Source organism: Neomonachus schauinslandi, chromosome 13 (genome assembly GCF_002201575.2).
Source record: "Neomonachus schauinslandi chromosome 13, ASM220157v2, whole genome shotgun sequence".
NCBI lineage: Eukaryota > Metazoa > Chordata > Mammalia > Carnivora > Phocidae > Neomonachus > Neomonachus schauinslandi.
In genome coordinates this window covers 60,877,626-60,904,724 of record NC_058415.1, presented here as the reverse complement: position 1 = coordinate 60,904,724, position 27,099 = coordinate 60,877,626, and the positions used below count along the sequence as shown (strand labels likewise).

General features: G+C 43.5%; 1 protein-coding gene across 1 annotated transcript; it reads right to left on the bottom strand.

Annotated features, from left to right (window-relative positions):
- Positions 1–302: 302 nt before the first annotated feature.
- On the bottom strand, positions 303–25,924 carry ANP32B (acidic nuclear phosphoprotein 32 family member B). The gene is made up of 7 exons (XM_021691246.1): positions 25,561–25,924; positions 15,196–15,345; positions 11,384–11,506; positions 5,743–5,932; positions 3,316–3,440; positions 1,792–1,861; positions 303–756 (listed from the first exon to the last, which is right to left on the bottom strand). The coding sequence occupies exons 1-7, from the start codon at positions 25,612–25,614 to the stop codon at positions 689–691; spliced, it is 780 nt and encodes a 259-aa protein (XP_021546921.1). The 5' UTR covers positions 25,615–25,924; the 3' UTR covers positions 303–688.
- Between the last annotated feature and the right edge of the window lie 1,175 nt (positions 25,925–27,099).

Genomic DNA, 27,099 nt, shown 5'->3' with positions numbered 1-27,099 from the left:
TCGACTCCCCTAGTAGAGAAATGAGGAGAATCAGGTAAGTGTTCAAAGATCCTATACACTTGTGCATTTCCTCTCAACAACCATTAACATAAAAATGTCAGAGAAACCAGTTCTTTAGTGTTTTAACATGAGCTTACAATTAAAGTCTAATTTAAAAATGTAAGCATACAACTAGGCTTTACCAAAGAGGAACGTGTTTATTTCACTTAAATTCTTAAAAATACTTTTTTGGCAGTTGACACATAAAATGTCCTAATGTAAAAAAATTCATTAAAAAGAAAAGAAAAGCATGAAAAAACAGACCCAAAATGTTAAGATTTTATTTACAAAGCTTCTTTGTTGTACAGAAAGTAAAAATGCTGTTACAGTCTCGGTGTAACTGGTAGCCACAGACGGCCGGCTCCCCAATCACAGCTCTCCACGCTACAGCAAGTCTGACATGAAAACCTAACAATGCTTACAATTTTGTTGGGATGAAGTCCCCAAGCTTGGTGGTGAATTTCCAAGAGGGGCTAAATGGAGGAAGGTGGAATGTCACAGGAACTATTCTTTGGCTCTTTGGGTGGGTGGGTGTCCTGGGGTTTGTATCACAGCTACTTTTTTTTTTTTTTTTTTAAACAGCTACCAAATCCATATGAGCAGTCCAACCAATACTGAACAGTTCTTTCTTTCCAAGTTATTTGGGGTCTTAATCATCTTCTCCTTCATCGTCTGTTTCTCTCTTCCTCTTTTCACCTTTCCCACTTTCTTCCTCTTCTGCACAATAACAAAAATTCACTTTGAGACAATCAGAAAGGTATTTGCCTAAGTTATTGCTAATGGAAGTAACAACAATGAACTTTTTGATGGTTGGGAGGTTTTAAAAAAAAAAAAAATGTAAGCTTGATTAGATTGGTAGGTTGCTCATTTTAAGAGGTTATTAACTAAAAAGCATAAATAGCAACCATTTAATGAAGAAGGGCAAAATGCACAGCAGCATCTCAAGTGACAGCAAAGTTAACCCAGTTTTCTCCATTTTTAACTTGCTCTCTTTAAGTTGACTCAAATTGTAGCAAGTGAATATTAACTCAAAAGGTATTTCTTAGAATCTTTAGGTATTTGGGCCAAGAATACCTACACATCATCCTGTTTTTTCCAACTAGTAAAAATTCATCGCTATGTCAATGAAATTACCTAAACGTGCAGGATGTTCCAAAAAGCTCCCTAATGGCAGGTACTGATCCCTGCCTATTGTTGTACTAGTGTAAATGTAGTCCAGTGCCTGGCACAGAGAGCAGACGCTGAGAAAGCATGAACCAATGGAAAGCAGAGCAAACAGTCTGGTACTCTGAATCCCACACAGGTGTGAGAATCTATACTTCCAACGACTAACAAATAAATAGATGTTTCATTGGTTTTGTTTGTGGTAGGGAAAAGAAGTAACAGTAATAAAGCTGGAAAGGTGCTATTATTACATTCTGCAAAAGTTATGATCCAGTTATTAAGACTTTAGTGAAAGAATTCCCAAACCAAAAATGTCATGTGTGGCAGTAATCCAAACGATGGAGTCTAAAACCACAGTTCAAGTGTGGCACCGAGGGCAGCCTCCTGTCTGCACACGGGCATTACTGCCGGAGAGCAGGAGGTTTCACCAGCCTAGGCGCACCGACAGCGCTTCAGAAGCGCCTGTGAAGGCCACCAGGGGGGCAAAGAGAATTTTATTTTGTTCTCTGTAGTTTTAAATTCTAAATTAATGGACATTTCCCCATGATTTTTAACTGAGGAGGACCTAAGTGCATGTGTTAGACTCACCTTCATCTTCATCTTCATCCTCATCGTCTTCGTCTTCATCAACTTCTCCATCATGTCCAAATTCTTCTTCCTAAAGAAATAGCGAGTGCTACTGGATTAATTTGCCAATTGAGAAGTACAGAGAAAAAGATAATTTGCCAATGTTAACAATTCATCAAGGAGGAAACTTTTAATATTATCTTTATCTACTTTAATGTCCTGAAATCTGTTCATTTTTCTGAATAAGCTTCAATTAAAATTTTCTTTAAAAACTGCTTCTCAGAAGTAAGCATTTTATTTGCCAGACATGTTTAATTAGCATAACAATTTATAACGGATAATTCGAGAAATGTTTAAAATCTTGAATTTCAGAAGAGAATTTTCTATATGCCCATCCTCATAAAAAGTTTCTTTTAAGGGGGCACCTGGGTGGCTCAGTTGGTTAGGTGACTGCCTTCGGCTCAGGTCATGATCCTGGAGTCCCGGGATCGAGTCCCGCATCGGGCTCCCTGCTCAGCGGGGAGTCTGCTTCTCCCTCTGATCCTCTTCCCTCTCATGCTCTCTGTCTCTCATTCTCTCTCTCAAATAAATAAATAAATAAATAAAATCTTAAAAAAAAAAAAAAAAGCTTCTTTTAAGAACTTAATTTCAGGGCGCCTGGGTGGCTCAGTTGGTTAAGCGACTGCCTTCAGCTCAGGTCATGACCCTGGAGTCCCTGGATCGAGTCCCGCATTGGGCTCCCTGCTCGGCAGGGAGTCTGCTTCTCCCTCTCCCACTCCCCGTTTGTGTTCCCTCTCTCGCTGTGTCTTTCTCTGTCAAATAAATAAATAAAATCTTTAAAAAAAAAAGAACTTAATTTCATTAAACACCTATGAGATTACACAAATTGCTCAGCTTTACTTTTTTTGTACTACAAAGCAATGTGCTTTTTGATGACATCTCATTTTCTTTGCCTGTTTTCACAATTTCCTTTGAGGTTTGTCAAAGTCAAGTCACTCCTTTCTCCTGTCCTTCTATGGCATTCAGCTACTCAGAGATACTGTATCACTGGGTGCCCCATAAACTAGACTACATGCTCTTTCAAGACAGGACCACATTATGGGTTAACTTTGCATCCCCAACTCTTAAACAGCAGGCATAGGATATATTTACTGAATTAAGCTGAACATACGAGAACAAGTTCAGACTTGGTAAACATATCCTTCAACCAAGGGACAGACATACCATCAGCTCTCAACACTTCCAGTTTTCCCACCCTATGGAAAGGACACTCAACTCATTACTTCCTCCCAATAAGCTAAAGGGTCAAAACTTATCCTGCAGAGCCAAGCACTGTGTCTAATTAGCATTCTGTAAGCATTCCGCTTAGTATTTACTAAAAGGGGGACAAGAATTAAATCAATCAAACCGTTATTAGTCTATTTACAAGTTTACTACTTTCATCAGAAGCCCTTTCTTTTCTTTCCTTTTTCTTAAAAAAACCCTAAAGAAAAAGACCTCCACATTATAACTACAAATAGGAAACAGAGCAGCAGTTACACCAACCTCCCCACTGACTTCGTCTTCATCCTCTTCCCCTTCTACATCTTCATCTTCATCTTCATCCTCTTCATCATCAAACTCTTCCTCCTCACCATCCTCATCCTCCTCGTCCTCCTCATCTTCTCCTTCTGGAACAGTCCAAAGGAATTCATTAAATACCCTCGATGGCCCACAAGGCACACCTGCTAAGGTGCTGGGGTGCTTTAGGTCTGTCCATGAGACAAATGCTGGGCTACACCAATGCCGAGGACACCCATGCACCACACTTGCCCCCTTTCTCCCAGGCGGCTGCAACTCAGTCCCTCTGTCCAGCAGAGTCCCTTCACATCTGGAGGCCAGAAGTCCTGATGGACTAGCTGTACACTCTAACAGTTACTGATGAAAGGACAGAATTCCTGGGATTTGCTTCAAAATAAGAAGGGGGAAGTGGGCAGGAGTGTGTACGTATAAGATCAGCCGTGAACCAGTAATTTTTTTTTTTTTTTAAGATTTTATTTATTTATTTGACAGAGAGAAAGAGACAGACACCGAGAGAGCACAAGCAGGGGGAGCAGCAGAGGGAGAGGGAGAAGCAGGATCTCTGCTGAGCAGGGAGGACCCTGAGACCATGACCTGAGCCGAAGGCAGATGCTTAACGACTAAGCCTCCCAGGCGCCCCATGAACCAGTAATTGCTGAAGCTCAGTGATGGGAATATGAAGTTAGTTTTACTATTATTTCTATCTTTGTCTATGTCTGAAAATTTCCATAATAAGTTATCACCCCTGCCCAATAAATAAATAACAGTGAGCTCCTTCTCTGAGGTAAGGGTACCACCACAAAACCAGATACCAGATGAGGAACCTGAGAAACACTCGTAAGCCTGTGATGGGAGGCTCAGGGTGGGTGGGGAACAAGCAGCAGGCTGAGAGGCACCTGCAACCTCTGTGTCTCCACTCCATTTGGTGCAGGCCTGGAGGCAAGCAGTTCTTACCTTTCCTGGTCCTAGAGCCTGGGTGCTGTCTGGCTTCCTATTCTCTGCATGCTCTTTCTTCCCTTTCTTCTCTGCTTGGCTAACACTGATTCAAACCTTTGGGTCTCAGTTAAACATCACTTCCTCGGGCAGACTCGCCAGACCTCCTAATCCCAGCTCATACACTCTCACATGAGCACCTGATACTTCTCTATTACCACACACTTTACTCACTTGTGATTACTTAACATTCTCAGTAGACCGTAAAGACCAAGAGGACAGGAACCATGTCTGGTTTTTACTTTCAAAACTATATTCCACAGTGCCTGGCACATAAAAAATGCTCAAACTTGTTGCTTGACTGGTACTCCCTCTCAGGAGCTGCTCTCCCCACTCTCCAAGGAATTTCCTTACAGGCTCTTGCACACATGGCCATTCGACCTGTTTAAGGTGAACTTAAATAGACAAGAGGCACAAGGGTTTTCAGGACTACCTGAGAACCTTCAGTGAAGGGCGTAAGGATGTACACCATCCTACATCCCCTCCTATTTTGCGTTGTCTCAAATCTGCTGTAAATGGGCGAAGATTCTATCACTGTATTACACCATTAATTGCACCCAAGCTGCCTGATGTTTTCCTCCTCTACTTTTCTTGACTATTTCTGTTTTGTCTATTTTCATCTTTAAAGAAAAGGTATTTACACTAATGCTTCAAATACAGTAATACCACAAATTCCAGCAACATCAGGAATTCTAGGAGTAACTTTTCTTTGTGCTGACTTTTGTGAAAACTGATCGTTCTGCTTCCTCTAAGCCACTAGAGAGGCGAGAAACTATTTATCCTGAGTGGCTCAGAGTCAGTGAGTCACGGTGCAAGGAGAGCACAAGCTCATCAGAAAAGCTATTTTATTTACATTTGGATATAATGGACATGTACCTAGTATCTAGGAAGTGCTAGGCCTTGTGAATAAAGATGAAAAAGACCATTCCTACCCAAGAAGATCATCATAGCATAGCTGAAAGGGACAAGAATAGCAGAGAGTGACAGGTTATGAAAGAGGTAAGCGAGGAGCTGCTTTAGCAGGCACAAGGAACCTAACCTAGCTCACGGGCATCAGGAAATGCAATCTGGGAGTGTTGACAAAGCTGAGTTTGTAAGTATTAAGTCAGACAGTAACCAAGAAAGGGGAGTAACGAATAAGGCAGGGAGACACGAGATGATGGTCCTCTTAGTAAACGGAAACCACAAATATTTCAATGTGTGAGGGCACAGTCTCCAAATTCAAGGCTAACCATTTTTATTTTGAATCATTTGAAGGCTTCAATGTCCTAAGATTAAATAGAGGTTCCAGTTCCAAATTTAATGGAAATGTCTATACACATGGATAGTCATTACTGTTCTCAATAGCAAGAATATTCAATAGCTTATCATGACCTTTGATAGGCAGAATTAGGTTCACTGCATGTTACACCCACTTACCTTCATCCTCCTCTTCTTCATCCACACCATCCACCTCAGCATCTGAGTCAGGGGCTTCCCGATCCTCCCGATCATAGCCATCCAGGTAGGTCAGCTGGGGCAGGAGCTTGAAGACACTCTCTCGGTAGTCATTCAGGTTAGTAACCTCACAGTTAAACAGATCCAGGCTTTTCAGATATTCCAACTTTTTCTGAAGAAAAGGATTAAGAAACAAAATTCCTAAACCAAAGGAACATAAGCAACAAAACCCATCTCCCGAAGAGGTAAAATTCTAGGCTCTGTATTCATTTAGCTGCTACCAACTCAGCTTTATACACAGGAAAACATTTCAAGTCCTTTGCAACCTTTATAATAATAGGTCACTAGATCTTAGATTCTATAATCTACCTTCTACATCTACCTTCTCAGAGAACTTTCTTTTTCTGGCAACATTAGTAGTTTTAAGAAAAATGAATTTGAAAAAATATTTATTAAAACTGAATCTTCTCACAGTATGAGACAATTCAAACAGAATTTTAATAAATTTGGTTCCAAACTACGTTTTAATGTTCAAGTAATCAAATGGCCAACAAGAACTTGCTGGATATCAAGGCTAGTCTTCAAAGCTCTGGGGTGGCAGGATGGGAAAAAAAATTCATTCAATTAATCAATGCAATCAATCTTGAAGTACTTGAGATTTCTATTCAAAGACAAAGATGTGAAACACTAGAGAATGGCATATAATAAAGCAAGAAGTGTAGTGATACAGTTATTCTCCAGGAAGAGAGGAGTCAGTACAGGCTGGGGAAAAGGAAGGGGCACTCAAGAGTTGAAACTTCAGAAGGAGAGAAATACTCTTTTTTTAATTTGGGGGAAAGGATCAAGACCATTACCAGACCTTTCTGATATAAATTTCTTCTGACTTTACCAGACCCTGAAATTTTGTTGCAATACCTCATTTGTTTAGAACTTTGGTTTAATCTACCTAAAATACAGAATACAAAAGAGTTGGTATCTAAAAGCTTGGGCTGAGGAAGGTTTTCTGAGTAGCCAAAGTGGGTAAGAAAATGTCCATGTATTTTACTCAGAGATTCATTTGTTATTACAATTGTGTACTAGTATTTCAATCCCAGCTCTTGTAAGTTGTAACTAAGGGTGAAGGGAGACACTGGGAGGGCAGAGATAGTATATCACAGGCAAGTAGGAGAGAGCAGCAGGAAGTCACAGCAGACCCTCTTAGGAAGGAGAAGAGGGGCAAGTGTTTAAAAAAGAAACACAAAACATCAAGTAGTATGTAGCCTTATGCCCTCTAGAATAGGGCCAATAAGCCTGGAGGGCATAGGACACATAGCTTCATAAATGTCACTTTTAAGCGTTCTGAATCAGGAGAAAAAGCTTGGTATTCTCTGAGAAAGTAGTACTAAAACAAACAAAGAGGATCTCTGCATGAAGTTGCAAAAAATAAACACTGTTCAAAGGCTTTGATGCTTTATTGGGAAAACTATTTCAACATTCACAAGCACCCAGAAAGAAATGCAGATGAAAAAAACCTTGTCTTCAGGACTTGAGGTATCTTAGTGATTCAGGACAGTTAGAAAATGATTTAAAAATCTTTACCCTAAAGCAGGGCTTGGCAAAAGACAACTGGTCCATCCTGGCCCACTGCCTGTTTCTGTAAAATAAGTTTTATTCTAATATAGCCACTTCATTTGTTTATGTACTATGTACAGCTTCTTTCGTGCTAGAATAATGGCAAAAGTGAGTAGCTACGACAGACCATATGGTCTACAAAGCCTAAAACATCTATGTGGTCCTGCAGAGGAAGGGTTGCTGACCCCTGCACTTACAGAATCTTCATCTTCCTGGTCAAAGAAAAGGTTCCCACACTTGTTTTATTTTCACTGAGCAGCCCTTGGGAACAGAGAGCCAAGCAGGGAACACAGAGCAGGGTTACAGCAACAGGCAAATGCACTCCTCAAAACACCAATGTACAATGATCCAAGAGTCTGGGGATCAAATAATGTGCTTATGTAAGTTAGTCCCCTGAGGTCTTAAGAAAGCTGTCCCCAGCCCTTCTAATCATAGGGAGAGCTGCTTTTATGTTGTGTAGCTTTCAGATTAGGTTCCCCACTGGGCAGGCGCTGACCTCCAAAAGCCCAGGTAGGACTTCTTGCCAAAGAGGGAAAAAATGTTGAAATACCACCCCAGACAACTAGCTGGCGACCCTGGGAACTCTTTTCTCTTCCACAGAAGGTTGTCTCTATACCAGCTAAGATACGACCACAAGTAAATTTAGGCAGCTTTCCCAAAGTCTAAAAATTCATCACTCAAGGGAATGAGCCATTTACTTCTCAAAATTATTCCCTAGGAACAGATGCACAAAAATGCATACAAGCCCTGATCTTTCACACTCTACAGTGCCTCAAGCCCCTTCTCTAGTTCCATCTCCTGTCACAGTACACAGGACCTCCAAGGCCCACCTATTTCTGAAACTCCATGAATCTGTGAGATTTCGGCTACTTCCTGAAAAAAGAACCCATTATGAATAATTCAAACATGCCAAACAGTAGGCTAGAAAATGAAGTGAAAGCAAATAAACAACAAAATTCCAAGTAACTGTAGTACTCTAGAACTGTTTAAAGTAATAAAATTGTGCTTTAAGGCCAAAATATACTACCCACAGATTATTCAGGACCCCAATGTAATGTGTAAATATTGCTAAAAAAACCCCCCCAAAACCAAAAAAAAACAAGAAACAAACAAACAAAAAAAAAAACGCCCAAAAATCAGAACGCTACCACACCAGAAATGTGGCCTAAAACTAATAGGCTAGCCATAATACACATTAAACATTTTATTAACAATAATTTTGCTTGCCTTCTTAGAATTTAGAAGGGCTTTGGGGGATGGTTTGGATGGCCCAGGTCTCTTAAAAAAGGTGTCCAAGGAAGTTTGAATTGATGCCTTCTTTGTCTCTCGATTAATATCCCTGTAGCAAGCAGAGGCATTCACAATCATTGCAATGACTGTAAGAACTGGGCTCAAAGTAGACGGTGTTCAAAATGTACGTGGTTAATGAGGATGAGGATGGTGTTCCCACTGAAGAATACTTTCAGAAGACAAAATGGACCCAACATTCCCCCCCTTCACCTTCTCCTACAGTTTTATTTTATTCCAAGATATAACTTCAGGAGACCTACCTAGCACCCCCAGGCATCTGAACAGCAAGTTCAGGAGAATAGTGAGAGGTCAAGCCTTTCCAGATGGCCCTGGGTGTGTAGCACTGTGGCTCTGTTACTGGCCTAGCCAGGTGTGTGACTCTGGACAAGGGATTCGGACTCTCCCAAGCCTCAGCTTCCTCGTGCATAAAACGAGGGCCATGTTATTTCTTATTCTCTTTGTAGAAATGTTTTTTGAGGATTACTAATGAAATAGCATACATAAAGCATCTACTACAGTGTATGGTACATAGCAGACCTCCAAAAATGGTAAATACAATGATTATTTCCCACTCTTCACTGTTCTAGGGTACACAGACTTTCACTGCCTCCAAAGGGCCCTCATACATCACTGACCAGGTCAGTTAACGCCCCCCCAAAAAACAACTCCCATATAACATTTGCTTCTGCTCTGCCTCTGTGTGCTAGGACATGGACAAAGGCTTCTGGTGAAACACCAAAGAGGACTGGGGTTGACACAAGAATTAGGCAACAGCCAGTGATCCAGCAATGGGAGGGTACTGCGTGGCACTCTGTTCTAGAAAAAAGGGGTTCTTATGCTCACAGCGACCCTGAATCGACAGACCTATCATAGACACATAAACAATAAAGAAAGGTTCAGGGTAGCCTGTCTAGCTGGGAGACACCAGCACTCAATTTAGTGCTCCTGTTGGAATTCCCAGTTTAATGTCAATTCGGGTATGGAATAAATACGAAGGCAAAAAGAACAGGTCCCAAAGGCAGTGGAAAGAATGGTAGTTGGATTTGAATCTCTACTTTGCCATTTATCCTGTGGCCACTGAGTAATTATTTAAGCTCTCTGAACTTGGTTCCCTCATCTCTAAAAGGGGGACAGTAGTTCTCTCTTCTCTGGGTTACAGGAGGATACAATGGGCCAATGTTAATGTCCTTGAATACAGCAAAACTCACTAATGTTTGTTTCGACACTGGAAATGGGGATTGGGTTAGAGGAAATGAACAGAACTAGTAAAAAGCAAGCAGCCCAAGTATCTGGGTGTACCTATAATGGAACAAAGGGGCAAATTCAAGAAGCAAAGGTGAGAAACAGGCTGCCAGCATTTGAGAAACAGGAGCTAAACGTGGTCCACTGAATGAAACATAAAAATAAAGGGACTCAATAAAAGGTGATTTAACCTATATTGGAGCAGAGCCTTAATTATTGATTAGGAGGAAAAAGATGCTATAACTCTGGCAGGAAGTCCTCTTTGTTAAAGGAAGTCACAATTTAACTCTATCTTCCCTTGAAATATCGACAGAGCATTCTGTACAAGTTAGGTGAAACCCAAATATTTTAATGTACTGTGACACCAGAATAGATAACGATAGTAGAGAAAGATGCCTTATCCTCTTGGGTTTTGCTCTTCTGGATCCTGAGACCACTCAATATCTGCTTGCAAAACCCTCTCCCAATTAATGTTTGCGAGATAAGTCAAATGGAAACACTGACTTCGTGTATATGTAAAAACAGAAAGAAACTGTAAGTTTCTCTGGATAGTGTGAAACAAGTTGGGAGTTCCATTAGCTTATTAAAATGGAATTCAGTCTCAAAGCCAAATTTATAGAATGTCATATTTAGACAAATCACTTAACAATCTTGAATTCATAGCACTTTCCAGGTGGCAGCCACACAGAACAGCCTGGGAGGCTGCCCCACACTTTACATTAACCTGTCCCTCCAGCTCTTTTCTGCCCTACAACTTCCATGTGGACTGGACCCCCATTAGCACAGCTTCCCAACTTACAGAGCAAAGTTAAGTGCATTACCTTATTTTATTCTGAGAACTCCCAAGTAAAGTAAGACAAAGCTTATTATCCTCCCTGCTTCGTAAGTGAGGAAACTGAGGCCCAGAGAGAAGAAGCAATTTGCCCAAGGTCACACAGTAAGCCTGTAACCCAACTGGCACTTAACTTTTTACAGCTTATCCCATTATGAAGACTGAGGATTTTGGGGTTCCCATGCAAAACTTAAGGCAACAGTGATCCAGCTGGGGCACAAGATCAATTAGAAGACCTAAAACTAACTGGAGCTGTCCTTGGACTGTTCATCTGCAATTCAGGTATGCCATCCAGTATGAACAGCTTTTTCTGTAAAAGTATGAAAGTATAGAATAGCCTGGCCAGTTTGAGAAAAAAAATTTAAGATAAATATTTAAGTCTATGGTCAATATATGAAAGTTAAAAAGGACAAAAAAAGAAAAGAATTCCCCTTTGAAGGAAACCACCACAGTATCAGGCAGGGAGAGCAAAGCCACAGGAACACATAACTAGAGAGGCCCTGATCTTTAAAACTTCTATAGAAAGTATTATAATAAAAACCACCACCTTCTTAATCAATTATTATTTCCAAGCATTTCCCTCACTATAAGAAATATGAAAATGAAAATGACCAGTAAGTCCTGGTTTCCAAGTTCTCACTTACTTACCAAAGGTTCCAAGGTGCTGATATCTTTCAGTTTATTTCCACTTAAGTTTAGATGTGTAAGATTGGGAAGTTTTTCTGCTAACATGTCCAGACCTCCAAAGATTCTATTGTCACTGAGCTCAAGCTGCAAGAGAATATACAACATATACACAAATACACAGAGAAACACTTATCACTAAGGTGTTGTAAGTAGCAAATACAATTCTTAAATACTTATCAAGACCAAATAATCTCTGTTCCTATTAGGGCATGTTTGTTCATTTTGTTTGATTAAAACCAGGTAAGTAGTTTACAGATCCCAAGAACATTTCAGGGGAGGAGAAACAGGATGGATAAGAGTTGCATTTCCTTAACCAGCTGCTAATAGTTTGCTCAAGATCTGGCCCCTAACATCTGTGAATCCGTTTTCTAACCTAAAAAGTGGGTCAAGACAAATTAGAATTCTTTGAGAAGTTGCAGTGGTCTATACCTGCCAGGAAGGGTAAATGGTCTGTGCATTCTAAGCAGCTTATTCCTCGTGCCAAACAAAGCTCACTATGCCCACTTGAAACCTGTTCTGGTTCTGTACAGTTCTGACACACTGGAAGGTTCTCTACCTGGAAGCCACCAGAGAGTGTTGCTCCAAAGGCTAAGGGAAGGGAATAGGTCCCAAAGCAAGCCCTTAAAGAAGCTCCATGACCTCAGGAAAGTGAGTGGGGAAACAGCTTCAGGGTTGCTGAAACCAACTCCCCAGAGGCCCTTTCTTGCATAAACCCGGCACCAGCCTTTATGAGAACCTACTCTAATTTCTTAGTGGCAGGTCAAGTAGCACAGCAAATGGTGTGCCAATGAAGGAATGAGCCTTCACGGAGGAATTAGAATCTGAAGTGAAAAGAAATTGGAGCCAGAAAAATTAGACAGCAGAGCATATAATTCAAACTCTTCATTTTGCAAATGAAAAAACTCAGGCCACAGAACTGGTTTCAATTCTCTAGTTTAAGCACAACAACAATGCCAACCAAATCTAACTCTTACACAGTATTTAAGTGCCAGGCACTGTTCGAAACACTAGAAATATATGAGCTTATTTGCTCTTACAACAACCCTATGCGGTAGGTAGAATTATTACCTGCATTTACAGATGAGGACAATGAACTGTAACTCTATGACTTGCCCTAGATCACACAACAGTTACAGAGGTGACCAAGGACCTGAAGCCAGGCAGACTAGCTTCAGAAAAATTCGCCCTTCCCACTATGCTATGTACTCAGAATAGCATGAAAACTTCATGTAGTTTAGTCTTTAGCATGCAATGAAATGAACTACATGATGCATAACAGAGGAACTTTTAAAAACTTGCATATTTGTTGAAAGAATGAGTTTAAAAAACAACTTAAGTACTATTTAGGTGTTACTAAATATTTCAGAAGAGGAAATAAAACATTTCAAAACATTTTTTTCCTTCCCATGGGATATTCCAAATTATCTAGTCATGCTCTAGATTTATAAATACAAGTCTATGGGCGTCTGGGTCACCCAGTTGGTTTAAGTGTCTGCCTCTGGCTCAGGTCATGATCCCAGGGTCCTGGGATGGAGCCGGAGTCAGGGCCCCTGCTCAGCAGGGAGTCTGCTTCTCCGTCTTCTTCTGCCCCTCCCCCAGCCCGTGCTCTCTCACTCTTCTCTCAAATAAAAAATCCTTTAAAAAAAAATACAAGTCTATCAATCAAGACTCAAGTGTTAGCTTTATTGAGATTTCAGTAAATCAAAATAAAAACAGAGACCACTTCCCATTTCCCTTGATTGGTTAGACTATCACACATATATAATATTCTTATCCTTTCAACATGAATATCTTAGGGCATAGAGATAGCAAGGCAATCTGCCAAAGCATTTAATGGCATATTTATTTTGAAATGAAATCAATGTGTAAATTTAGGAAACCTGTGATATTTACACACTAAAAATTCTTTCAGAATTCTGTTTCTTTTTAAAAAAAAAATCTATGCTCTAGGGTAGGAAGAAAATAAAGTCTGTATCAGTTGTGAGAACGTCTTATCTGCCTTTAAGTTTGATTTGTAGATCTCTCCACTCCTCCCTAACTCTGCAAATAAGTGATTAACAAGGCTTCAGAAGGATTTGATAAAGCCTTTATATAGATGGTCACGGATTCACTTCTCTCCTATGTCTGATAGTACAGACCATAGTAAATCAGGAAAATGTATCAGGATGCTAGGAAAACAGAACGCGAAATACACTAGGATCATACTAGCATCAAGTTTATGCAGATACATGCTAGAAAGCCATCAGTTGTTTAATGGGTTAATCAGAGCTCCCAGTGTCACCAATAACCATGTAAATATAAAAGGTTTACACTTGAACCTCTAAAGTAGATGCTTAGCAGAAGAAAGGGAACAATATACTAATTTAAATATAACAGGATTATTCTTTCTGATAGGAAGATAAGTTACCTGAAACTCATGAGGACTGCCTAAGCATTTATTACCTAAATAAGGCTATGAATAAAAAAAGCTTCTGGTTTTTAATTCATGTACTTAACCCATAACCATCTCCTCTCAGAACTCAAGCAAGCTACAGAACAGCCTACCTGCATTTTGCCTAAATCTGATTACAGATTTCTAAGTGTACCTTTAGATAAAAGTTCTGCTTAAATTCCCTAATAAAGTGAACACCAAAGCAGTGGAAAAGTCTGCAATACTTACACATACTTTTCATTATGTAATAGAAAAAGTACTGGTTTAGGAAATAGGAGATACGGGCTCTAGTTCTGGCTCTAGTACTAACTTCTTTTGTAGGTGGCTTTAGGCAAATCACTGTACCTTTCTGGGTCTATTGCTATGCCTATAAAGCAAGGGACTAGGCTGGAAGATTCGAGCAAAGTTTCTTCCAATTTGACATTCTGGAGCTCCGAGACAGTTACATGTGCAAAGACATGAGAACACATTTTTCTTGAGGGTTTTTAATTGGTAGTGTGGAGGGTGATTTATAATTAGACCAATAAAGTACTAACAATAAGCCATCAGCTAGGATGGAAAATATAGCTTTGTTACAATGAACTCTTGCAGTCACAACCACACTTTAAACTTTCTAGTCATTAAGAATTACACAATGGGTTTGAATTATCACAGACTACACATCTGAAAAGTCTTTACTGAAACTCACCCTTAACCAACAAACATAAAACATGAAGAGTGGGAGGCACCTGTGGTTCCTAAACCAGAGCATACTAAGAAAAAAACACAACTAACATTATAACATATAGCGATTAACCAGCAATAGCTTAGTCACAAAATAATTACTTTTCATAACTACTATTTATTGAGCATCCAACATGTATTATTTCTAAACATCACAGCAGTTGTGTAAGGCTGGGTGGTATCACCAGTTTACAGGTGAGGAAATTGAGCCTTAGAGAGATTAAGTAACCTGCAGAAGATCATCCATCAGGGAACTGGTGGAGCTGGAATTCAATCCCATATATGCCCAGGTCCAAAGGCCACTTGCTTTCTGCTACACTAACTGCTTCCTTACAGGTAAAATCATGTATGCTTCCCCTTCTCAGGATGTTCTCTCTTTTACTGCTAAAGAAAAAAGTACTGGGGCACCTGGGTGGCTCAGTTGGTTGAGCGACTGCCTTCGGCTCAGGTCATGATCCTGGAGTCCCGGGATCGAGTCCCGCATCGGGCTCCCTGCTCGGCGGGGAGCCTGCTTCTCCCTCTGACCCTCCCCCCTCTCATGTGCTCTCTCTCTCTCTCTCATTCTGTCTCAAATAAATAAATAAAATCTTTAAAAAAAAAAAAAGAAAAAAGTACTTACCTTTTTCAATTTAGGTAGTTTGGGGAGATTTGAAACTGAAATCAAGCCTACATTTATTAAACTGAGGAACTCTAAGTTCACAAATTCAGCTGTTAAGCCCTCAATTTTCCCATCATTTGATTTGCAATTATCCAGGACAAGTTCTCGAACCTGTGGATGACAAAGGGGAAAAAGGAAAAAATAAGCTTTCAGAACCATACATAAAACAAAGAACAAAGCAAAACCTACAACCATAAACACCCAGCAAAAACATCCACATACAGGGGCAGCCTCTACTTAGACCTAGATTACAGTTATAAATAAATGAAAAATGATTAAGCCTTTAGTAACAGTATGCTAAGAGATATCAAGGATGGGATTTTACACCATGGTATAAAGATTTAAACTCTTTACTTTCCAGAGACAGAATTAGAGTTCTTAAAATATAAGTGAAGAAACTATACCCCCTTATTCCTTTTCCCAAGTCTGTTCCCCAACAGGGGGGCTTTAACTATAAAAGCAGAGAAAACACCTCCCGCCCCCATCCCCCTGGCTGAGTCTCTCTCAAGGCCCAGGGGACTGACACAAGAAAGAGGAAAACTTTACTTTTCCTATCAAATCCCTGAGAGATTTTGGCAACAGTATACATTTCCACTTTTGGTTTTATTAATCTTCACTAAGATTATCTTGATAATCAGAAGGGGTCAAGATGCAAGAGGCCTTAATTCAAAACAAAGATCAATCTGGGTTACATGTGAAAGATATTTCCAGGGGAGAAAACTGTTAAATTAGGTTCCTTTTTCAGGCCATAAAATCTCCTTTGTGGGTCCTGAAATTCAGAATTCCAATCCATCCAAGGGTATCACATCTGAAGATTTTATTTGTGTTTATTATTTTAAAGTAAGATCTACACTCAGCATGGGGCTTGAACTCTTGAACCCAAGATCAAGAGTCATATGCTCTACTGACTGAGCCAACCAGGCGCCCCACAATTTTAAATACTGATCAATTAATAAACAGTCTACTGTGTATCTACCATGCTAATCCCTACTTCCATTCTTGCTTTGTGGTTGACTCTGAAACTTGCAACTTTTTAACAAATTTTGGGCAATTTACAGTGATGCAAATTAGAGCTAACGGCCAAAGGCACTCTTGCAGTAAATCTACTATGTTAAATAGCATTAATCAAGCATGTATATGGAAGGGAGACCCTCATAGTTCTAAAATGAGAATATGAGCTAATGTCTTCATCCTCCCATACAAAATCCAAGGATACTACTCTAGTAATTGTTACCATTACGGAGAATTTACTCTTTATTCTTTGCACCACCACACCCTCCCCCATTTACAGAGAAGGAACAGATTTAGTCAGTGATACCCACACCACCACAACTTCTCACTTGCTTCTTCACTACTTCTCACTACCCTGTCTACTTCCTCCTCTTAAGCCCTGGTTACAGTTAGGATACATGCAGGCCAATTACACCTTTTACTTCTTTCCTTCCTTCATTCCACATTCCTTTACACACCTCTGCCGTTTTCCCCTTTTCTGCAGAAAATCACATCTGAAATCTTAAGGTGTCAAGTGAGGAGGGGTGGGCTCTATAAACAGATGCCCAAGGTCTTATCCTGGCTCTGCCACTTACAACCTGTGTGACCTCAGAAAAGTCACGTAACCTCTCTGTGCCTCAGTTCCTCATCTGTGAAGGGGAGATCATAGCATTCATGGCATGGAGTTGCAGAGGAGTAGCACCTGGGACATACTAAATGCTAAAAAAAAGTAACCTCTGGGGAAAGTGATGAGGGGAACAACAGGGACCTCTGCTGTTTATTCATATCTGTACTGAGCTTTTTATGAGCATGTATTTCTTTTGTATTTAAAAAAAAAAGTACAACCAACAAACCATAAAAATAAAGTCAACCAGGGGCACCTGGGTGGCTCAGTCGTTAAGTGTCTGCCTTTGGCTCAGGTCATGATCCCAGGGTCCTGGGATCGAGCCCTACATCGGGCTCCCTGCTCAGCCAGGAGCCTGCTTCTCCCTCTCCTGCTCTCCCTGCTTGTGTTCCCTCTCTAGCTGTCTTTCTCTGTGTCAAATAAATAAATAAAATCTTAAAAATAAATAAAGTCAACTGTAATTGCCCACACATCTAATACAGCAATACAACTAAAAGTTCTCATTTGGTTCGGGGGATTTTCTATGACTGTAGCTCACAGAGAATCCAAATTATTATACAGAATGACACTAATATGCCAAAACCCAAGTGAGGAGGGACTAGAGTTAGCCATATTGCCTCCCAGCTCACTGGGAGAAATCACCTCTTGGGTATTTCTTTCAACTGGTAAAATTCCACTGTAACTAGGGTCATCAAAAACCACCATAAAGGGGTGCCGGGGTGGCTCAGTCAGTTAAGCAGGTGCCTTTGGCTCAGGTCATGATCCCAGTCTCCTGGGATCGAGCCCCCATCAGGCTCCTTGCCCAGTGGGGAGTCTGCTTCTCCCTCTCCTCCTGCTTGTGCTTGCTCTCTCCCTCTAATTAATAAGTAAGATCTTAACAAAAAACTACCATAAAGATTCAAATGTGAACTAAAACAGGTTTGCTGAACCAACAGCAGAATAGGAATTAAGAGGAAGGAATTGGAAGGGGAAAAAAAGGTGTTAAATGGTTCAGATCTGCAGGTTTAGTTGCTGGGTATGGAAGATGATGGAGGGGAAGCTGAAGTCTGGCTTAGAGAAATGGGAGCCATGTAGCTAGATGGAAATAAGTAGGGAACTGCTTTCTGAGGGGCAGATGTAATGAATACTATGAGGGATATTGAGTTTAAGGTTCCCTTGGGATGTCTGGGTCCAAGTATCTCCAGACAACTGGACATGTGGTCTGGGGTGCAGAGGAGGGTTGTCAGTTCTGTATTTGGAGTCATCAGGGCAGAAAAAAAGAGTGGAAGGATGGAATCCCTAAGAAGAGGACCAAGGACAGAACCCTGGGGAATGTGCAAAAAAGACTGAGAAGAATCGGGAGTGGTACCAATGGTGAAGCATTGGTTTCAAACACCTCTAAAGGCTTCTGAAATAAGGCACAAGAAGTTATTGAGGAAAGAATTGAAAAAAATTAGAAAACAACTTCAAATGCCCATCAACAAGGGACTCATTTCCAGGATACACTGTGGGATGAAAAATGTGCAGAACAGATTCACTTTCTTATATATACAGAAAATCTCTCAGGAAGAGAAAGTGAGTGGCTGGGAGACCTTCCTATATAACCTTACTTAGCGGGCACCTGGGTGGCTCAGTCGGTTAAGCGTCTGCCTTTGGCTCAGCCTGTGATCTCAGAGTCCTGGGATCAAGTCCCGTGTCAGGCTCCCTGCTCAGTGGGGAGTCTGCTTCTCCTTCTGCCCACCCCCCACTCATGCTCTCTCTCTCAAATAAATAAAATCTTTAAAAAAAAATCTTATTTAGCATTTCAATGATGATAATATTAATCTATTAAAGTAATAAAGATTTAAAAAGTCACCACTAGACTTCAAGCTTCATGATGGGCAAGGTCATGTCTGTTTCAGTCACCCCTACACCCCAGTATGAGAAAGAGCTTTCACAACTGTTAAATGATGAAAACTGGTCACAGGCTTGTCAGAGTACTGCCTATGGGTTTGTCAGGATTGTAGGGGATTGAGTAGATGCAGCAATAGAAAACTTGGATATAAAAGAGAACCTCTTTCTGATCACAAGCATTATCACATCAATGCAAGAAGTACGTTTGCCACTGTTAATATTTTGGTATATTAGCTCAGTCTTTGTATATTTCATATATAGGTGAGATAAAACTCTATTACTTAGCATACTTTAACAACTCTTGAGTATTTTTAATGGCTACAGAAATTAGAGTATATGGATATACCACAAATTACAATCCTCCCTGTTGAATATATTTCCAATTTTCCCTTTAAAAATAATGGCATGATATCTTTTTACACAAAACTTCTGTAATCAGGATTCTTTCCTCAAAATCGATTGCTAGGCGAAAGAATAGAGACATTTGAGTCTGTTATTGAGTTCCGAGTTCTTTATCTAAAATGGCAACCAACCCTTGTTATTTTTGTGACCTTTCTTAACATACGGAAATTTTAGGTATTTGCATTAATTTATCGTTTTCTCAAGGATACCGTTTTTACCTTGAGAAAGAAAAAAAACCACCCCGAAGAAACATGGACAAAAAACAGACAAGCCAAAAAAAAAAACAACAGATCACATTAAAAAAGTTGATGTGCAACTACAACAATAAAAGCTGCATATTAAAAATGAGATAGATCATCTGCTATGGAGAAAGCCAGGATGGATACAGGTGTAGGTGAGTTTATAAGTGGGAGAGCAAGAAGTTCAGGGAATGCGCACCTGAGACCTTTAAATTTTCTCCACGAGTAGGAGGTAACAGAATTCACTGGGGTGAATCAGGCAGAGGACTGTATGGCTCAGCAGAGAAGGCATGCCCCTTGCCTTTTCCAGGAAGGCTGAAGTAGTAGTAAAGAAACCTGGCACCCCCCACCCCCCGAACAAAGAGCCAGAGGCACAGTAAGAGGATAAGCCCCTGGGGAAAATGCACAGAACAGAGTGGGACTTACTGAAGAAAGCAGAGACCACAGGGTTCCTTCCACTTGGGGCTGTGCCCGAGGACAAGAGGTCTGGAAAGCCAACCCTCAGCAGGCTTCTTCCAGCCCGTATAAAGTTCTAAACAGGAGCACGTGAAAGGTGTTTGCTCTCAGGCACTGGGTCAGCAGCATTTGAGAAAACTAAGCCTTCCCCCTGCCCTATTCCTTGCTATGGAGGGACCCTGACTTGCTTGCAAGAGATAGAACTGTGGGAGAGGGGACAGAGGGCAGCGAGTTGGGGGTACATAACCCCGTGGCCTCCCAATCTAGTCCCAGAATAAATGAGGGATTCTAATCAAGAAAAAATGGCCCCAGTTTCTCCTTATGTTCCAAATCCTCACAGAGCTACTATCTAAGGAGGTAAGGTTGGGCAGGCATTTGTACATTTGTGTGTACAACTCAGGGAGCTATTTAGTCCAAGAAAAAGTTAGCTGGCCTTCGGCTTGAAGACAGTTTAACTTTAGAGACCAAATTTACTCTTCATCCTTCATTTTCCAATTAAACTAGATTTTTTTCCAAATATGAATTCAAGGTAAATACTTAAAAACTAAAAATAATCCATATTATTTCCTATTTAACTCTTGTTTTTGTTTTCTGCAACTATCAGAAAAGCAATACTATTTTCTACTACTTTTTAACCGAAAAATCTGAGAAATATACTGTAGTCAAGTTATGGAGATTGGTGCTAAGGGCCACAGACAAAAATCAAGCAATTTTCCTTTCATCCTCTCCAACTTGCTCTCACTTTCCACTCCCCTGGCTACTCAAATCAATTTTACCTAACTGGTTTGGAACTGGTTGCGTGATTTTCCCCAATTAGAATGGTTATAATTGTTATGAGAGGGGGAAATGTATGGAGGAATTATAGATCATTTTGAATTATCAATTCCTTTAAATTAGAAAAGTAATACATGGTTATTGCAGTAAGTGAAATAATCCAAAAATGTAGAAAAAGCAACTCCTGCCATCTTTGTCAACTTTCATTCTTGAGTTAACCAATGTTCAAAGCTTCCACCTTACCATTATTTTAAAAGTGTTCTCAAAATGAGAGAATAAATTTATATTAATGGTTCTCAATTGTATTTAGATGACAGGACTATCAGCACGAAAGAAGGAAACACCCATATCCTATTGGTGGGTAGGTAAAGAAAGGAACCATTCTAAACAATTTGACAGAAGACAGGTTCACATTACAAGATGGTCATTTCAGTACTATTTAAAATGGCAAAAAGCCTTCTAACCACCCCCATAAATTAAATTATGATCTATGCAGACATTAACAACGAGACTGCAAAATAATAGTGACACAGAGAGATAAAGTTTACTGTATTTATATAAATATATGCATTAATAGAATTTGAATTTGGAAAAAATTAAATATTTTGGCAGACTATATACCCGAATGTCTAGATGGTAGAAATCACACACACACACCCCATCCTATTTTATTTTTGTTTACCTACACATACTATTTTTGGCTTACCTGTACCTATTTTTTCCTTCAATTTAGATATAATACTTAAAAAATGAAAAAACCAATTAGTTGCTATGCAATTAGAATATCCCATTATGCTAAAAATTACATTAATACACACAAGATGACAGAAGTTGGGGAAAAAATTTTTAAAGGTGTAAAGTAGAGGAAACTGAAAAGTGTCTCCTAAGACTACTCTTATTTATAGGAGAGGAGTGTCTAGTCTTCGCACACAGCCCACCAGAGTCCCACAGAGGCATCCACTGAACCATAGGAATTGCCTGGCTTTCTAACTGAATGAAAAACTCAAACAACTACCATCAAGGCTGGCTGTCCCTGGATGCATAGTTAATAAGGTGCTCATAATAGAGTGCCATGTTTGGTGCAATGGAAGGATGACCGCCTCACATAAACAACAGCTATTTTTTCCATTTTGGAATATAACTAAATTATATCTCACTAGCCCCTATCAGTGTCTCATTTCAAATCTGAAAATACCACCAATTTCTGTGATGTATATGGTGTGTTCTAGCACTACACAATTTGTTCTCAGTGAAGTAACTGACAACACAATATTTTGTATAAAATATTTTTTTTTAAAGATTTTATTTATTTATTTGTGAGAGAGAGAATGAGAGAGAGCACATGAGAGGGGGGAGGGTCAGAGGGAGAAGCAGACTCCCTGCTGAGCAGGGAGCCCGATGCAGGACTCCATCCAGGGACTCCGGGATCATGACCTGAGCCGAAGGCAGTCGCTTAACCAACTGAGCCACCCAGGCGCCCTTGTATAAAATATTTCTTATCCTTGCCTATATTTTAAAATGGTGATCTCCATTCTTTATGTAGATTTTTAAATGCCATCTTAGGCATTTTCCACTATGAGAACACACCTGATATTAAGAGCTGTTTTGGTCTTAGAAAAAAAACCTGAAATACACATTTCTTTGGAAGTCCCCTCTTAAATGTTCATACTTGTGTTTATAAGGAGTAAGAATATAGTAATATGTGAACTGAACCTATTATCTTGGTCTCACATACGCTGGCCAAGGAACACAAGAAGGTAAAAGTGTTGCCAGGGTCATCTTCGCACCTCAAAATAAAAACAAAAAAGCCACACACACAATAAAAGCCCATCGGGTCTTAAGAAAAAAAATTACAAAAAACATTTGTGATCAAACCTCCACCCTCCTCAAACACTTAGTTCTCACTTGATGGCATTAAGTCAAGCATGGAATGCATGTATGCATTTTAAGAGCCTCCTGTCCATATTCTAACTGTAAATCCGAAGAAGAAAAGGTTTTCTTTTCCCAAATGACAAGTCTGCAGGATCCCAGAGGCCAAGCCTACTCTCTAACAGCTGGCCCCCCAAACATAAGGAGCCATGTGACTGAGTTTGGTTTTAAAGGAGTCCTCTTCGAACTTTTCATTTGCCTCAAGGATGATTCTTTTGTGCAAAACACTATTTTTTAGCTTTTTTAGAATGTCCTTCAAAACCTACAGCATTTTCTCCCTGGAAAGCCTTCAATTTAAGATCAAAGCTTTCCTCTCTTAAAAACCTAACTCTTGGGGCACCTGGGTGGCTCAGTCGTTAAGCATCTGCCTTTGGCTCAGGTTATGATCCCAGGGTCCTGGGTTCGAGCCCTGCAGCATCGGGGCTCTCTGCTCAGCAGGAGGCCCGCTTCACCCCCCCCCCCCCCCCCTTTTGTCCCCTCTCCTCCAAAAAAAAAAAAATTTAAAAAAAAAAAAAAAACACCCAAAAAACAAAACCAAAAAACCTAACTCCTGTTGTCTCAGTCTCCTCCTCAGGGTTCCCAGGGGAGCCTTTCTTTACCTGTCCCCCCAACCTTAGCATGCTTCCAGGATGCTCCCAAAGCCCCTAAATTGCACCAGTACAATAAATACCACCGGGTTCTGAGGCTCCAGGATGGAAGGGATTGCTGTCTAGTTCACCCTGCTTTTCCAGACCCTGCCATACTGCTGGTACTCAAATATTTAATAAACCAGTGGATGGCTGTAGGCTAGTGCTGTCCAGTAACAGTAGCCTAGTCGCCTGATAGTGCAACTGAAAAACTGACTTTTAATTTAACGTTCATGAAACAATCACATGCCTGACCTGTCTTTGGCAAGAGCGTAAGGCCTAAGTTGATTTTACTTGAAAAGTTAACACCTGCTCCCATTTTATTTAAGTATTTCTGAAAATATCCTGGTTACTGCATATGTGAAAAAATTCCATATAGTGAGAACATCAGCCCAGTTGTGCTTCCCAGAGGGGGCAACATTGCTCTTACCGACTACTTTAATAGTACTTTACTTTTCGCACAAAGAATTGAAATTCTAGATTTTAAAGTGCCTTGAAGATCCACGTGCATACTTTTGGAAATTTTGGCTAAATCTACTCCACATTCTATTGACTCGCAGCTACGCAGCAACAATGCAAAGGTCTGAAGTTAACAACTCCTTAAAATGAGAACACAACTCTTCAAGTCTTAGGGTGCGAGAAGGCTTAACCATTCAATACACTAGCACGTGGCCGACACAAAATGTCTGACTGTAGACGGATGGGACTGCCGTGGTCGAACCTGAAAACCCAGGGGACCAAGTGGAGACGCCAACCCCTCCGGTCCTCCAGGGACGCGCGGGGCGCTTCTCCCCGTACCCCATTTGTGGGGACACCAGGAGAACGCAGGTGGATGAATTTCCACAAGTTGGCAACTTGTTACCCACACCTATCTGACTGCACGAAGCGCGCCCATCGTTCGACCGGGGCAGGGTGAGAGGACTTCCCCTGGGCTTCCCCACGGCGAGGGAACGCCACTCACCCGAGGCCCGGGTCTGGCGGAGGCGCGGCCGCCCCGCGCGGGCGCCGGGGAACATGGCCCCGCGCCCGGCAACAGGGAGGGCAGGATGGAAAAGAAAGAAGCGATTCTCAAAGGCCCGCCCGCCGCTCACGCAGCCGCCGCGGCGAGTGCCGGCCTCCCTGGAGCACGTGCGGGGGCAGAGGCCGCCGAGATCGCGCGGCCCGCGAGCCCAGCCGAGGCCCGCCAGTACCCCCGGCTCCTGGCCCGGGCGGAAGCGGCCGCCTGGCGTTGCCCTTTTAAGAAGGGGGAGGGGGACGGCGGCGCGCCCGAAGAGGAGTCGAGCCGGAGGAGTCCGCGGCGGCCGCAGCGTGCGGCTCCCGCCAATGCCAGCCGAGCCCCGGCGAGGCGGGCGCAAAACAAGCCAGGGGCTCGGCCCGGCAGCGGTGGCCCGAACCCACAGGCCGGCTTACGCGGCGGAGGGAGACGAGCGCCCGCCAACATGGCGCTGTGTCGGACCGTGGCGCGCCCCGGCTGGCGCGAGGAGCCGCAGCCCGCCCACACCGAGGGACCAGAATCCGGGCAGGGGCCCCGGGCTCCGCCGCCACGGCGCGGAGGAAAGGCGAAGCCGCCGCCGCCGCCGCCACAACGGCTGGCCTGGGCCGACCGGGCCGCGCCCTGGGAAGCCAGGAGTGGGAAAAGCCCGGAGGACGAAAGGGGAGCGAGAGAAATGGGGGAGAAAGTTTTATTTTTAGGCTTGAAAAATGGCGGGAACCGCGTCCTTTTTTTCAAACTTGGCCTCGGAGGGGCGGCGGTTGCGCCACCTCCGCGGCCCGGCTCGCCCCTCCCCCGCTCCGCGCGCCCGCCCAAGCCCCTCAGCGCGCGAGGGGGCTCGTCGCCCCCCTCGGAGGCCGACAGCCCCCTCCTCACCGCACGGCCCCTGCCCTCGGCCCCGCCGGCGCCAACCGCGAGGCCCGACTGGATGAGTACCCGCCCCGCCCGAGCCCCTTCCGCGGCCGGCCCGGGGCGCGCGGAGCCCCGGCGGGCCGAGCCCCGGCTGGCCGCGCGGCTCCTCGGCAGGCCCGGCCTCCGCCCGGCCGCGCATCCCGAGAGGCTGCAAACATGGCTCCCAGCGTTACACAACCCCCTCCTCCCTCCCTCGCCGCCGGCCACACGCACACGCGCTCCTCCGAGAAAGGACCCCGGCGGGCGAGGAGCTCAAAGTTTGCTTTCCCCCACCCCACCGCCTTCCCCAGACGGCCGCGGGGGCCCTCGGACGCCAAAGAGTTAATCCCCGCGCGCTCGCTCCCTCCCTCCACGCCCGCCCGCCCGCCTTCCCTGTCCGAGCCCGCGAGCTGCGCCCTTCTCCGAGCCGGGGCCGGCGAACCCGCGGCCCGGGCCCCGCAGGTAGCCACCATTACATGCAAGTCATCCGGAGTGTGGGGGGAGACGGCGCCCGACGGGGGTTCTACTTACAGCTGCCGGGGTCCGGTTCCTCAGCTCCAGGTGGATCCTCCTCTTCATGTCCATGTTTCCCTCTTCCCCCCTCTTCAAACTTAACTTTCCGCGGCGGGGGCGGAGGGGGGAGAGGCGTCCCGGCCTGCGCAGCGAGGGCCGTCGGAAGGGGTCTGCTGGCGGTAGAGGCCGGCGGCGCGGTCCCAGGCGGCGGGCGGCGTGCGGGCTGGCGAGCGGAGCCCCCCGGAGCCAAGTTACTCACGGGAGCGGAGAGAAACCATGGAGGGAAAAGGGGGCTGGAGCGCAGCGCTGGTCTCACTACCGCCGCCCCCGGCCGCGGCCCCGCACTGCGCTTAAACCGGCGACGCGGCGCGGGCGGCTGCTCGGCTCGGCTCGGCGGCCGCGGCTGCACCAAGGACGGGGCGGGGAGACGCGCGGCAGGAGGGGCGGAGGCCGGGGGGGCGGGGGTAAAGGCGCAGCCCGGGGGACTGGAGCGACTTCCTCCCTCCCTCTGACTGCACGTGGGGTGGCTGATGTAAGACCTTGCTCGGGGGGCTTCCCCGCCCGCCGCGAGCCCAGACCCCCGGGCCCCACCTCGCCGCGCTTGGAGGCGGGTCTCCGGCCCGCGCTGGGAAGTTTGCTCGGAGGGCTGCGGGGAGCCGTAAGGCCAAGTCCGTTCTCGGAGGCTCGACCAAGCCAGCCCGACGCCCGCTAAGTCGGGAGACGTGAGGGGAGCGCGGGACGGAGGGTCGCCTTCCGCTCCCTCACGCATTTCGAGGCCAACAATCCCAACTCCGCGCTCCATGGCCGGGCTGGGGAGGGCAGTGCTGCGAGGACCCCCCGTCGGGGGCGGAATCGCTGCCGGCCCGCGTCGTACCGCGTGGCACCGGGTGGAGTCGGCCTTCGCGGCCTGCGGGCACCGGACAACCCCGGCCGCCCGTCGGAGCCACAGAGGGGCCGAGTGTCCCCGAGCTTAAGAGAATCTCCGTGGGTTTTTTTCTAACATTTAAATATAGGCTAGCAAGGCAGCAATTAGCATTTCTAATGGAGTCGCGGAGTTTTACAGTTTTCCCGCAGACTTTTATCTCATTTATTCCTCAGGGCACCCCTGTGAGGTGTGTAAATTCTTGGTGGGCTCTGTTTCGGCGGAGCTTGGCAGGTAGCCTTTGTAATGGTCTGGCGCGGAGAACAACCACTCTGAGAGCCAGGGTTAGAGCCCTAAGTTTGCAGACCTCCAGGGAGTCACGTTAGGGTGTATTAAGCTTAAAATAAGTAAATATGTCATGTGTCAAATCAGATGCCATCTTCATAGAGGCTCCAAAGATTGAGAACAACTTATGAATAGAGAAAAACTGCACAATTGTATGCAATAACCTAAGGTTTTCTTGAGGTAAAGAAAGACTCCCCATTTTACCTGAGTTCATTTAGTGGCAAACAAAACCGTCTATATCAATTTTTTAAATATCCAATTAAAATTTCAAAACAAAGTTTTAGAAGCATTTTGGGGAAAGGCAAAAACTTTATAGTACGTTGTTTCTCGAGTCTTGTATTTAAAATGTT